Genomic DNA, 14,937 nt, shown 5'->3' on the forward strand with positions numbered 1-14,937 from the left:
GAGATAAACTGTGGATTCATGACTTGACTGAAGAAAACCTGAAGACAAAACAAAGTGTGAATAATAAAAACCCATCCAAGAAGACAAACCCCAAAGAGAAAGACCACTGTACACATTTAAGTTGGATGTTTTGCTGTTGCTCAAATCCTGGCTGGGTTCTTTGTGCTTGCATGCTCTCCTTTGACACGTGTTCTTCCCACAGGCCAAAAACCCGCTTCATAGGTTCGTTGGTGTTTTAAATTGCCCCTAGGTGTGCATGAGTGCGTGTGAGTGACCCTGCAACAGACTGGCGACCTGTTCAGGATGTACAACCAACTGTAGGTGGGATGGGCTCCAGCACCCTGGAAGGGATTTAGTGGGTTCTGAAAATGCATGGACGGGTTGGGTTTGGGTCTTCAGAGAAACAACTTTTATTTTTCATCACCCTCATGCACACAATTTTGGGCCCACAGAGAAACATTTTGTGTTATTTGAACATCTCAGGTGATGAAATGTCATGAATCAAACAAGAGGTCTCCATGATGAAACCCTTCTTTTTTAAAATAAACCTTTCATTTCAGGTTTTGCTGCATTTAAAACAACTTTCGTTCCAAACATCAGCAGACATTTGTGATTTCTGTTGGTCTAACTCTATAATGTGTCTGTCTGCAGCCGCCCACTCACCTCTTTGACCACTTAAGGTAAAGCGACATTTGAAACAAAGAGGGAGAGGGGAACAAAAGCCTCTGTGGATGCTGCAGATATGAAGCAGCCGGGACCACGTGGATCTGTCAGACGCGCTCCTCCACGACAGGAAATGAGAACATTCTGGTTATAAAATATGGAGCTGATCATTGTGCATTCAACTGCAGACTTGTGCATTTAGATGGGAGGTAAATACACAGCTTGCGCGTGTTGAGGTGTTTCCCTCACGGAGGGTTTACACTCCCGAGTTTGAACCCGATGAACTCCATCTCCTGCGCACAATGAATAAATAAATCCCCTGACTTGCAGCATCTCTCGGACGCCATGGCAACCCTGAAGGGGGGCAGGAGGGGCGGACTCCTAGCCCTGCATCCGAGCGAGAGTAACGAGCCTTCTGGTATTGTGTTGTAGTCTGTGGTCAGGACGACTAAGGGGAGAGCTCCGCGCAGGCAGCAGCGGCTGCAGCAGCAGGGGGGTGGAGGCAGGCTGGAGTCTGGCGTAGGATGTTGCGTCTGAAGCTGATCAGACTCGGAGCTGCGATGCAGTGACAGCCTACAAGGCGGCGCACACAGACTCACGCACGCAGCGACGGAGACGAGGGCAGGAGCAGCACACGAATGCGCACCGGGAAGGATCCGCTCCTGGACCATGGCACCGTCGGGATCGCGGAGTATCAAGCGGGGCTGCCAGAGAGTTCTGTACTGGATCCCGGTCCTGTTCATCGCGGTCATCGTGGCTTGGTCGTACTATGCGTATGTTTTGCAGCTTTGCATTGGTAAGACGCAGCTGTTTGCGTATCCGGCTCAGAGTCAGGTGTGTTGGGGATGCAGGGAATTTACGCAGCAGCATGTGGACATGACAGCACATTTACGCAGACCGCAGGAAAATGTTACGCTGGACTTTTTAAGTATGCATTTTTCATGAGGGGTCATGAAGTGAGTTTTCCCACAAATGCAAGGGTGGAACTAGGCGTTAACAGGGATGGACCTGTACCTCACTGACAATGACACAGAAAAACAGATGAAAAATGTCCATACAAAGATGATTATTATTTACAAACCATAAAAGCATGGATTCAAAACTCAAGATTATTTAAAAAAATCTGCAGTTGGTTCCAATATCAAAGTATTGGAACAATTGATAAAAATAATTCCCACATGAAGTCAACAAAACACATCAAATGCGGCATTTAAAGAAGGCATTATATCGAGATATTTGACCAAGTAAAATATAATTCAAAATTAAACTTAAAAATCCAAATTTATTTTTTAAATAAAAATATTTAATGGATTTAAATCTGACATTTTATTGTGTTGATTTTGCATATTTATTTCTGCAAGACTGGCAATCTGTCCGGGGTGTAGCCCGCCGTCACCCAACATCAGCTGGGAAACGCTTCAGCAAGAAGATGGATAAATATTCTATTTAATATTAAACTAAAAATGCATTGGTGAACATATTTTTCTAAATGCAGCTCCACAAGTTGAATGGTCCAAGTCCTAACAACTTGCTTAAGTGGGGTCAGGCTTAAGTCAGTAGAGGCACTGGACTCCCCTTTTAGCTCCGCCCCTGCATTTGGAGTAACACAGGACGTAAGGAAAGGATTAGACCATCTCCCTGCTGTTACTATATGAGCAGTAGCTTAAAGTCTTACAGTATTAGCTGCAGGATTGTGCACTCGTCCAGATCTGAATTTATATGCAATGCCTCAGACAGCATTGGTTGTTGGCGAGGATTCCAACCTTAATGGATGTTTGGGTCAGAGCTGCTCTCTGACTGCTGAAGGTTGGATGTTGTGGTCAGGCCTCCTCGATGAGCGCTGAAGACGGAGTTGACCTGGATTGGAACGGTTTCTAGGATGTCTCAGAGGGGTCCCATCTCTTGCGCCCCATTTGGCAGCCAGTCAGACTACTTCAAAGGAAGTTCTTATCAAAATACAGGGGATGTAACTAAAATGGTTTAATGAGACCAAACCCGAGAATAAAGGGAAGAACTCTCAGGGAATGTGTTAGCTTTTCCCTGAAGGAGTTCTTGTTTCAAGGCTGATCCGACTTCTATGCAGTTGGTCGCTTTAGTTGGTCACCAGATTGTCAAGAGAAAATTCCACTTCTTTCTACTTTGGTTTGCTTTTTGTAGAACCAAAGTAAAATTGTGTATAACTTTGTTTACACGGGACATAGCGATGAAAATATCATCCTGTGAACATGATGCTCAGGCACCAAGCATGTGCTCAGTGGACAGACAGAGCCAGTTGTGTGAAAGTATCATCAGCTGATACTCCTCAACTGAGTTAATCCCATTGTCTGGCTTCCATGATTCACCCCAAGCAATCTGCCGCTGACCCACTTCCTTTGAAAGCAGCGAACTCCAGCGTCTGAACAGCTGGTGCTCTTTTATCAGAAAATGTTGAAATCTGGAGGTGTGAATGGGTTTCGGGGGTGCAGTACCTTTTTGCAGGCACTTTAAAACTCATCTTTGCACATGGCCTTGATCACACTCACACGCTCACTGTCGGTCTCTGGAGGCATGTATGCTGGCAAGGCAGCATGCTCACAGTTTTTGGCCGCATGCCTTGACTCAGCTCCTTGGAACACCCTTTGCATGGGTTTGTGTGTGTGTGTGTGTGTTTATGTTTGTGCACTCAGACGAATGGTGCGCTCAGCCTATCATTGCAAAGATATTAGGACAAATGTGAAAATAATGTCTGCCAACCCTCCAGTAGATCTCCATCTGTCTGTTTTCATTTCTTAGGATGAGGTTTTCAGGTTTATTAAGGCTCCTCAAACAAAGATGTCTTATTTTTGTCTAGCATCATAGAAATGCCTGAATGTACTATAGAAGTATAATCATCTAAACTGGCTGCAATGTTGATTTTGTGAGAATGGATGCTCAATTCAAGGACAGAATCATCTTTTTTAAAGTCTGTTCTCAGGTCCAGCAGTTTGATTTTGTAATGAAAGACAATATGCGTTTTATTCTGTTTTTTAAACACAAACCTGACTTTATCTCTCAATCACATATTTTCCAGAGTCCATAGAAGACACGGGAGAAAAGGGTAAGTGTTTTAAAATGCCTTCTGACATCGAACGAACCCTCAGCTGCTGTGTGTTTGATGCAGAGCAGAGTTTATGGGACAGAGGAGGCTTAGCAGCCTTCGAGCCCCATTACAACACTTTAATCAGCTTTTATCAGCGTAAAGGGTGTCATATGATTTCAGCAGGATCTCTGCGGTGGCCGGAAGGCTTTCATTCAATACCTATTTCATACTCAGAGGATGACTTGCAAGGAGGCCAGAGCAAATTTGCACTTCTGCCTAACCCGGCGTCATGGATGCTCTGAGGGCACACAAGGAACAAAGGAAAAAAATGCAAACATATATTATGGATAATTGAACCACCATTTTTTGCTGTTCCACATATGAAATTTCTGGGTTTTTTGTGATACAATTGTGATATGTGTAACTCATAAGTGTGTTTTTGCGTTCGTCATTCGGCGATGTGTGCAGATTACCATTGAGGGTTACGGCCGACGGGTCTTTACGGGAATTCGGTTTTGAGCTATTCAAAACCTGTGGTCGGTTTAGATTAGACGCCTATTTTACATAGTTTATACATGATTGCTACGTAAATCCAAAATGTGGGAGATTTTTGCGAGACGCACAGCACCATTGGAGCCGCACGACATCAGTAAGCAGTAATTGGTCCTAGTCGCTCTGAGTCAACTTTTCTAAGGTGGCCACCCTCACCAATGCCAAAGGAGCTTGTTGGAAGTCCACACCCCTACCATTTGAAAAATACACAAAATCTGTCAATCAGAAGTTTTGAATGAACCAGCTGGTGCTTCCTGTTTGGAACTTGAGGGGATGGGGTCACTCAGTCCAGTTCTCATGTCAAAGTCAAAACAAAAAATGTAAGTGATTAAAAATGACAAATGAAAAAAAAATATGAACGGTTTTATAGCGTAAAACAACAGTAAATTTCTGCATTAGGTTTGATAAGCACAACAGAGAGAACCAAATTGTTACAGAGACACTTCGTATCCATCCTTGGTCTCATCCTTGTGCATAAATAGTGGTATTTTTTACCCTTGGTAAACCAATTTGTTTCTGTTTTTCAAGTAAGATGAGAGTTGTTTTTTTTTACTTTGCAGGAGTTTCTGCTTCAGTTATTTTAGGTTCGACTTTGCTTAAAAGCGAGATGTTAAAGTTTGATGGACAAATAAAGGAAAAAAATTGCACCCTGATTATCAGTCAGTCAGCAAAATCTCAGCCCAGCCGACATTTAAAAGCGTCTTTCGTAATCCTTCTTTCAGCTGCATTTTTATCCACATTTGCAGACAGGCTGGGTGTGCATTACCACACTGAATAATGATCACTGATTTCAGCGCTACATTGATTTTCCAGGAGAAAAGAAAAGGCATGACAATGAATCACACTAATATTATCGACACAGAGAGAAGCTGCAGACCTTGAGAGACTGGTCAAGCCTGTGCGAGTGAAGGCTCACGGTGCCGTTGTGATGTTTTCCGTTTGCAGTGGTGTACTTGCTGGCGTACCACGTCATTTTCCTCATGTTTGTGTGGGCCTACTGGCAAACCATCTTCACCAAGCCGATGAACCCCCTGAAGGAGGTGAGTGTGTCTGCTTGTGACTCGACTGGGATGAGAACGCTTAACCCTTGTGCTATCTTAGATGACCCCCCCTTACATTAACGTGTTCTCCCTACCATGACAAAGGTGGATAAAGGTGGAAAGATTTCATGTAATCCATGGACACCAGTGAAGATCACAAATCATTGAAGAAAAAAGGTTCAGAGCACTGTCTAGTGGGTCTGGATGACCCCACTCCCAACGTAAAAGTGCCTAAGACAGCACAATTACAGACCCACTCAGTTATGATTATCATCATCATCATCATCATCATTTGTTTATTTATAAAGAACCTTCCACCACTAGCCAAGGGTGTACACATGGAGAGCAAAGCATACAAGAATTGAAAGCACAAAACCAAATTCAGCATCGTAGAGACGTGAATAGAATAAATAAAAACCATAAAAACAAATTAAAACATCATAAAAACAAAGAAAGAAATTAAAACCAGGGCTAGGCTGATGCTAAAACGCTAAAATGGAGGAAAAATTATTTCTTAAAACTCTCCAAGAGCGTGACCTCTCTAGTTGCCGGTGGCAACTGGTTCCATAGTTTAGGAGCCAACACAGCAAATGGACGGTCCCCCCGAAACGTACGTTTTGTTCTGGGAACCATTAACACAGGCTGGTCCGTGAGGACTGTACTGTCTTAAAAGCAGGCTGGAGAGGTAGGAAGGGGCTATCCCTGCCAAGGACTTCAAAGTAAGGACCAGAATTTTGATAAAAAAACAAGTATTCCACTGGCAGCCAGTTCAAAGAGGCCAAGATTGGTGTTATGTGGTCAAACTTCTTTGCCCCACAAATAACGCTTGCTGCTGCATTTTGGACCAGTTGCAGTCTGGCTACAGACGCCTTGGGAAAGCCAGCATGTGAAGAACTGCAATAATTTAGTCTGGACAACACGAAGGCATGGATCTCAATTTCAAGGTTCGTTTTTGATACGGACTTAATCCTAGCCAGACGTCGCATTTGAAAAAAGCAGGACCTGGTCACAGCGTTTATTTGTAGGTCGAGCATCAGGGCAGCATCAAGTTTCACACCCAGGTCAATGATGTCGCTTTTAGCCAAAATAATCGGGGGGGGGGGACGGTCGCTTTCTAGGACATAGTTTCTGCAGAGCGACACAATTTGAATAAAACTAATGATCAAGAAAAATGTTAAAACCATAAAAAAAAGGGTTTCCTTCTGGAGTGGGACTTCAAGGAGAACATGTAGGTTACAGCTTCCCACTGCGGTTGATGGCTGCATTTAGACTAATAAAATTTGCAGCAGATGAGTCTGGGGCAGCAATTGGCCTGAGAGCAAATATAAATGCATGGTGGAGAAGATGCCTCCACTTTTTTATTTAAATCCACATGCTGACCGAGAAGGGACAGATGGATTCCTTAAGTTTTGGGTTACATCAATGCGTTTTCTGCATGCTGTGTTGTTTAAACTCTCCGTTTCTACCGTTTCATCATAAATCCCCTCCATGTTTGAAAGTAATGCTTGAGCTCTGTGTTGCTCCTCCCCCTGTTTTCCTGCAGGGACGCCAGGAGCCAAACAAATGAAATAGCCTCTTTCTGATTCTCACTCGCTTATCTGGTAGAATTTGTCAGCTCTTGTTGAAAAGCAGTTTTATTTGTCTTTCTTCTGCCCTACAAAGTTCCACCTGTCGCACTCTGACAAGGAGCTGCTGGAGAGTGAAAACCGGGGGGAGTCCCAGCAGGAAATCCTGAGGAGGATCGCCAAGGATCTGCCAATTTACACTCGCACCAACTCTGGAGGTACAGCACACGCTGCTGATGACGCACGGCAGCTGGAGGGGTCTGGATTTGAGTGTAGCTCATTCAGAACTTGTGTAATTCTGCATGCTGAGGTCAGGGGAAGCTGCTTTTGATGGTTTGTGTGATTGAATGGACTGTGTTTTCTCAGCGATCCGTTATTGTGACCGCTGCCAGCTGCTGAAGCCTGATCGATGCCACCATTGTTCAGTCTGTGATAAGTATGGCTCTGAGCTCCCGCTTGTATAGAGAATAGCCTGCGCAATATATATCAAACTCTGGCAGACGGAGTAAAATTTAATTACACGTATGTCTGACCCTGCTGCATTACAGATGCATCCTAAAGATGGATCACCACTGCCCCTGGTACGTACTATGCTCTTTCATTCAACAGACACCTGTGACACCGTTCCACTGCATTTCAGTGTTATGAACTCCTGCAGTAAAACACCTACATCACTCCTCAGGGAGGCCAGAGCGCAGAGGTAGAGCGGACAGCCTTTGTTTGGAGGACCAGGCTGTGTTGAAATGCAGAACCCCTTTGCTCCAAGTTGTCAGTGCATCTCTGCCATGAAAAAAACTATAAAATAAATATTTACCATTTAGTTTAAAGTAAAGTTTCCTTTTTTTCTTTAGCACACTTAGACTTAAATGGATGTGGACACTGCAAAAAGAATGTCATCATAAAGATGCTTTTGCAAAAAAACAACAACAAAGGATTGGCTTTCTCCCAACCTGTCTGCACCTCTTTCTTTCAACAGGGTGAACAACTGTGTGGGATTCTCCAACTACAAATACTTCATGCTGTTCCTAGCATACTCACTGCTTTATTGCCTTTTTGTAACAGCAACCGATCTTCAGTACTTCATTAAGTTTTGGACAGTAAGTACTGCAAATCGCAACCCACATAATTTATTTTCGGAAAGTTTCAAGACGCAAAAATTGTTAAAAGAAATTAAATATATAGTTTAATATTTGTTTTAAAAAATGTGTTTTAATGTGTTCTTTTTGCAAGGCTGGTGGTAAAGCACATTTCCGTCTGAAAGAATACCTGGTATGCATAAATTAGATAGCTAAAAATACTAAAGTAGAGGCTGGCAGCCCAATAGCGTTGAGTTCTTAGCTGACTCTTCCAAAGCTTTTCACACCTTCACTAGTTTTTTGGGGGGCTTTTTGTGTTCGTCCTGCCAGCAACTCTGGGAGCATTTCCCAGAAGGCCGATGGGGTTTAATTAAAACCAGAAAAGTCTGTGAGAAAACAGATTTCCCATCTGTAAAAAGGAGAATGGAAAAGAAAAAACAGAAAATGAGGAGAGGAATCTACTCAGAGATGCTTCTAAAGATGTTTGCTGGAGTTTCTGCAATTCCTGATCTGAGTGTACGTTTAGTTTTAAGAGCTGAAAACATCAGATTGCACAAAAAAAGCAGAAGTTATTGTGTTCTGAAGAAATGAACCAAAAGATTCATTTTCATTTCATTGTACACGCGTATGATGCAAATTGTACATGTGCACAGTGACAATAAAGGCAGTCTATTCAATTCTAAAAAAACACAAGTTTCCAACTGTTTGGGTTGGATTAAGACTAAATTTCGCCACGGTTGACCATTGAAACAACGACAGTGACCATGGCTGAGAGCAGTTTCCCAATTGTCCTGCCTTTTTTTTTTTGCAATCCCACCCTGCTCAAACATACCTACCTCTAATGACTGTCATTATTAGGGTTTTGCAGAAGCTGATGATGAACTGAATCCAGTTTGCTTAACCCTTGTGCTATCTTAGATGACCCCACCCTTCCTTGAGGTGTTCTCCCTACCTTGACAAAGGTGGATAAAGGTGGAAAGATTTCATATAATCCATGGACACCAGTGAAGATCACAAATCATTGAAGAAAAAAGGTTCAGAGCACTGTCTAATGGGTCTAGATGACCCAACTCCCAACGTTAAAGTGCCTAGGATAGCACAAGGGTTAAGCAGGGCAATATAGAAAACATGCAGGACAGTGTTCCTAGAGCCAGGGTTCGGAAACACTGCTTTAGAGAATTGTTAAGAAAGAGTCAACATTTAAAAGAAGCTTTGCAGATCTAGATCTTTCTATTCTATTCTATTTATTTTTGGGTCCAGATCCTGCAGAAATTTTCTAAAATGTGGATGTAAAAATATCCCTATTTTAAAACAAAAATACAAACGTCATACTATGTGGAAAACAATCAACTATAAGAAAAAAAGTCCTTTATTTAATTCAGAGATGAAGTAATTGTATATGTAGTTTTCCAACAAAAAGAGTAATTTAAAGTGAATGATGTCTAAAGCAGGAGCTGGGTTAGTGGCTCATTATTTGTATGCTGGTAGAAGTTTATCTTTATAAACCTCTCCTGGGTGCACCCTCTTATTTCAAAGTACAAATAACAGGAACAAGAAATAAGTTAAACAAATTTTAATACTTAAAAAAGTTTTTTTTTCAAATAAGTAATATTAATTAATTGATTAATTTAAAAAAATCTGCTAATGAGATGAGAAAATTCGTCTTACAGAAAATTCTTACTTTAAGGAAAAAAATTATTTTCTTAAACTAAGATTTCTTTGCTGTTGAAAAACTGTCTAATTATGTAGAATTACTTTTCTTGCAAGTCAGAAAATAAGAGTGAATTTTGTCTCCAGTCCAGAACATTCTCAGCAGTTTGATTGGTCATCCTGAAATGAACAGACTTTCTAGAGACTCAGTTTTACTCCACTAAAGTTGCTGTTTAAATGATGGTAGGAGTTTATCTTTATAAACCTCTCATGGGCGCCCCGCCCCTTCTGGCCACACTGGTAAAGATTTTCTTCAAAAAAAAGTTACAAACTATAGGATATAAGACATTTTTCCTCTGTTAGAAGTGAAAAAATGTGTCAATAAAACTCAGAACTTTTCTTGGGAAGATTTCTTCACATAAGTTGTGCCGTCCTGTCCTTTTGGGACAAATGAAATCTTTAAATTAGCCATTAACACTCAAATTTATTCGTTTTGCTCTAGTAATTAGAATACACAATTTTAACCCTTCTTAGATGACCCCACCCTTTTATTGACGTGTTCTCCCTACCATGACAAAGGTGGATAAAGGGGGAAAGATTTCATGTAACCCATGGACACCAGTGACGATCAAAAATCATTGAAGAAGAAAGTTTCAGGCCACTGTCTTGTGGGGTCTAGATGACGTTGGAGGCACGTTAACGTTGGGAGTGGGGTCATCTGGACCCCACAAGATAGCCAAAGGGCTAGACATGTAGTTTCTCTGACTGGAACTTTTTGCTGTAACTTCTAGTGAGCCTGAGAGTCGAAAACCTTTGCAGCCCGCTGCTTGCAGCACCCCCATAGAGTAGAATTTGTCCTGCGGTCCAGCTGAGCAGCCGGCAGGCATCTCCGGTGTTTGTTCTGGTGCGTGGCGGCCTAAATCCTGCTTCTCTTCCCTCAGAAAGGCCTCCCGGACACCCAGGCGAAGTTCCACATCCTCTTCCTCTTCTTCTCGGCGTCCATGTTTTCCGTCAGCCTGGCTTCGCTCTTCATCTATCACTGCTGGCTCGTCTGCAAGAACAGATCCACGCTCGGTGGGTGTGCCCCCCACCACCACCACCACCACCTTGCTGCTGCTGTTTGCAAACTAATCCCAGTTTACCTTTTACTATAAATCTGAAGGAAGGGTTCGCAGCATTTTTGTGCCGCTTCTTAAACGAGATGAGCTCTGCTCTCTGAGCCATTGTCAGTGTGAGTCCCTCATTAGGAGGACACAGTGGGACACTTTGTCTTGAGGGGAGTGGATAATCCAGGAGTAAGTTACAGAGTAATGCAAGGAAACAAGGCTCACAGCAGCAAGCGGCTTGGAAACAGACACGATCTGCTGTTCAGAAGGAGAACTCACACCTGGTGAAGATCAACAGACACTTTCTCTTCCCGTTGATGCCATTCATCTGCCGCCTGACCGATCTCCTGTCATCACACAGATAACAGATTTTATGAAGTCTCAGAAGGCTGACCGACTTCCTATCTCTGTTTTCCCAGAGGCAGTGCGAGCTCCTGTGTTTCGTCATGGCACGGACAAGAACGGATTCAGTTTGGGGGTCAGTAAGAATTTCCGCCAAGTCTTTGGAGATGAAGCGAAGTACTGGCCTGTTCCTGTCTTCTCCAGGTAAGACCATCCACCGGAGGCTCCTTTGGGAGTTTCTTCAACTTTCCAGTTTGCTCTAACAGTTTATCTTTAAAAGCTGTTTTTTTTCACAATGCTTTTAGGTCCAACCCCAGCTTCTCTTCTAAAAGATTTTTTTCATTGTATTATACAATAATTCCACAAAAAACCTGAAACTGTAAACAAAAACTAAATTCCGAGTGGTAAATTTCATTTTTTTTACTGCAAAAATCTAAAAAATTGTGACCAAACTGATTTCATGTTTCTACAACAAATATCAAAATTGTCAGGACACAATAAAAATGTATATAAAAAAAGCAAAGCAAAGACAAGTTCTAAACAATATGTAAAAGACTTAAAAAACAGAGGAAGCTTCCCTGAAATATTTAGGAAGTTACAGGGATTTATTCCAACAGGTATCACAATTATGTGTCAGAACTGTTATCGTGTTTGTTCTAAACAAAACATTTTGACGTCCATAAACCTTTTTGGTCTGCATCATTGTAAACCACCAACATGAGCAGAGACTAAGGATTAAGTAGATGATTATTGAACGACTGGAAGAAAAATATTAAAATATTTTATAGTTTTAAACTCCAATCATCTTTTGATCTATTTTAAAAGCCTTCCCAGTGGTCTTTTAATCATGATTGTGCTGTTTTTGGCCAAAAAAGAAACACGTGTGTCATCCTGAGACATCGTTTCTGTGTAGTGGGCGGAACTAATGGTGCAGAGTGAGCCTGCCCCCATTTCCCATTATCTCTTTGTTTATATTACATACATTTTGTTAATTTAGGTCTTCCAACATCAGAAAAAGGCTACAAAATGTGTTAAAAACACGTTGCAAATAACTCACAGTACGATCAGTGAAAGCACGACCAGAAAACAGACGAGACAGAAGGATTGCCGGTGTGGGTACCGGATGTTCTCGGGTTGCCGGATGTTCTCGGGGTCCTTCGGGGTCCTTCGACCAATGATGACGTCACACTATTTGATTGGCTGTAAGTTGCCACGACCAATGAGTTAACGTCGCTAAGTTTTTAAAAAAACTTTATTGACAATTGCGGTATCATACATTAACAATGACATTAACGTTAACAACGAACAATTACGATGTAATCAATATTGCCTCGAAGATCAGTCACCATTGCCAAATATAAAATAATGACATAGAAAATAAAGAATAGAGGGGAAAAAGAGAAACAATGAACATAACACACAAATAAATAAAAACATAAGTAAAATAAAATAAAGGAACATAGAAATAAATCTAAGTAGTCTAATACTAGTTAAGTTAGGGGTACTCGTGAAGTTTGTATTTCTGAACAAAACTAAGCAATTTCAATCTTCTTTTTCATATAATGAAGTGATTGAAAGCAAAAACAGAGCTCTTTATTAAATGTTATAAAAGTGGTTTGGTCTTCAAAACTTGACCTCACCAAGATGGCGGTGCTCTCCTCCCATGAGGAACCACGTGATGTCTCCTCTAGTGATATAACTCATTTGAAGGGCCCTGAAGGACCCCGAGAACATCCGGCAACCCGAGAACATCCGGTACCTACACCGCGAAGGAGGGTCTAAGGGCAGGGATGTCCAGTTGAGTTTAGTCTGTTTAGTTAGTGCAATTTAGCTTTTTCCTATTGAATTCTGTGATTCATGATCTTTTGATTTTATGTTTTACTTTTTCAATTACCGATACGAAGCCCATCGAGACAACTGTTGTGAATTTGGGCTATACAAATAAAATTGAATTGAATTGAAATTGAATTGAATTTCACAATGAAGAAAAGGTTTATGCTTCAGGTCAGCAAGCACAAAGCTCGGATGCTGTGATCCAGTCCATGTGCTGACCTGTCAGACCTAATTGATCAAAATTTGTTAATATTTTTTGGACAACTGGAAAAGGTAACCAGTATTTTAACAGAAAAAGATTTCGAAAGCATTTGTAAATGTGTTGGATCTGAAATTACAGTCAGAATAAAATGTTTCCTCTTTAATGATTTTATAGTTTGGGCGATGGCTGCTCATTCCCAACCTGCCTGGTAAATATGGACCCCGAGTCACCCACGAGCTCCAACTCTGCCAGCAAGAGGTGAGCGGGAACGGCTCCAATCCTTTCAGATCAAAGAAGCCATTCATTCCTAACACGCAAGGTTAAATTGGATCTCTAAGTGACGTTTTGTGAGTGTGTGTGGGTCATTTTAGTTCAGCAGAGGGCCGCCATCAGTTCCCGTCCAAACCGCTGAGAGAGAGCCAGAGCAGGCTGCTCACCAGCACCCCCTCCTGGGCAGAAAATGAAAGTGCAGCAGACAAGGAAAGGAAAGGTAACTGAGTTCACCTTGATTTATGCAGCACTTTTTTTTTCTTTTAACACGTACGTTCCTTTGCAAAGGAAATGCATAATGCAAGACAAAATGATAAATGGCACCAATAAAATGAAATATAGATCATTAAATAAATGAGCAAAAAGGCCATAATGATAACTTTTTAATCATAAGTAAACATATTTGTACTTTTACATACAATGCATGATGCACTGAATTCAATAAATATCAAGTTAAAAGAGATAAATTGTTTGCATGGTTTTATTATTGGAATTGGTTAGGCTGCTGAACTGGAATATCCTTTAAAAAACGTTTTTTTTAACCTTTGAATTAAAGAAAAACAGCCTCCTACCTTTATAATTCATGCCGAATGCAATTCATGAAACACATTTTACTTTTCTGTGTCTTTACTTAGGCGCCAACAACCCTGGAATGACCATAGAGAATGAAGCTTGAGTCCGGTCGACAACTTTGAACCACAAAGTGGGTTTACAGTCACACAGAAAACATGCGGCGAAAAGTGAGATAAAAACATATTTTTGTTTGGTTTTCTCCTCCACCAGATGGATGGATGGATGGATGGATGCCGCCCCCCTCTGTGCCTGTCAGAGTGTGACGTGGTGTAGACATCCGCCCCCTGAGGCGGAGTTATTCTTCTTCTCGTTAGTTATCATCGCTATTCTTATCACCTGTTTGTCTGAGTCCGGCAAACGGAAATCCGAATTGCATTCCAGCGATCGGCTGTGATCTGTATGTAAATATGCACACGGCAGTGGTGGAGTTGATGTTTTGTATTTGTCTTTTCTAAATGAGCATCAGATGAATTTTTCCTGAAAATTCTGTACAAAATAATTAGAAAAAGCAGTTTGCCAAATGTTGAAGATGGTTACAAAAAGTAAACGTGTGGATGTGCAGACGGTTAGTTTTCGGCGTGTTTCTTGAAGGAGGCGGACTCTTCTTCCCTCCCCATGGAGTATTGTGTAAGTGACGCATGTTCTCATCTCAGGATGTCAACACAAACTTGTTTTCGAAGCAAAAAAAAAAAAAAAAAGTGTAGTCATTAGTAATATACAACAAGGGCTCTTTTGACTCCTGACAGCACGAGTGAGGACATTTCACCCAAAGGTGCTCTGTGCTGCTAAAGTGTCCAGTCCCCCCCCCTCCCCTCTCTCCTCCTCTTCCTCCCTCCTGCCAAATATCTGAAGTACTGTTTGGCAGTTCACACCAAGCTGCTGGCCACAAGCTTCCTGACTGTTTCTTTCTCTGGCGGGTCGGCCGACCCACTGCTGCGGGAAAAAAAAAAAAAGTTTCTGTGAGTCTGCTGCAGATTTGTTCATCTTAAAGAACCCAGATTGCGTCA

At 41.8% G+C, this 14,937-nt stretch overlaps 1 protein-coding gene across 3 annotated transcripts; it reads left to right on the forward strand.

Moving 5' to 3' along the window:
* On the forward strand, positions 1 to 14,628 carry zdhhc2 (zinc finger DHHC-type containing 2). Of its 3 annotated transcripts, none has more exons than XM_020706785.2 (14): positions 1 to 1,459; positions 3,713 to 3,739; positions 5,219 to 5,313; positions 6,976 to 7,096; positions 7,245 to 7,314; positions 7,427 to 7,459; positions 7,855 to 7,975; positions 8,109 to 8,147; positions 10,546 to 10,678; positions 11,130 to 11,256; positions 13,262 to 13,345; positions 13,459 to 13,577; positions 13,993 to 14,060; positions 14,149 to 14,628. In XM_020706785.2, the coding sequence occupies exons 1-13, from the start codon at positions 1,333 to 1,335 to the stop codon at positions 14,031 to 14,033; spliced, it is 1,137 nt and encodes a 378-aa protein (XP_020562444.1). In that variant the 5' UTR covers positions 1 to 1,332; the 3' UTR covers positions 14,034 to 14,060; positions 14,149 to 14,628. The 3 variants fall into 3 exon arrangements, with proteins under 3 accessions (XP_020562444.1, XP_011478823.1, XP_004073628.1); XM_011480521.3 differs by having other exon boundaries at positions 266 to 1,459; positions 14,141 to 14,628; XM_004073580.4 differs by lacking the exon at positions 8,109 to 8,147 and having other exon boundaries at positions 311 to 1,459; positions 14,141 to 14,628.
* Positions 14,629 to 14,937: the final 309 nt, after the last annotated feature.

This window comes from Oryzias latipes, chromosome 10 (assembly GCF_002234675.1).
Source record: "Oryzias latipes chromosome 10, ASM223467v1".
Taxonomy (NCBI): Eukaryota; Metazoa; Chordata; class Actinopteri; order Beloniformes; family Adrianichthyidae; genus Oryzias; species Oryzias latipes.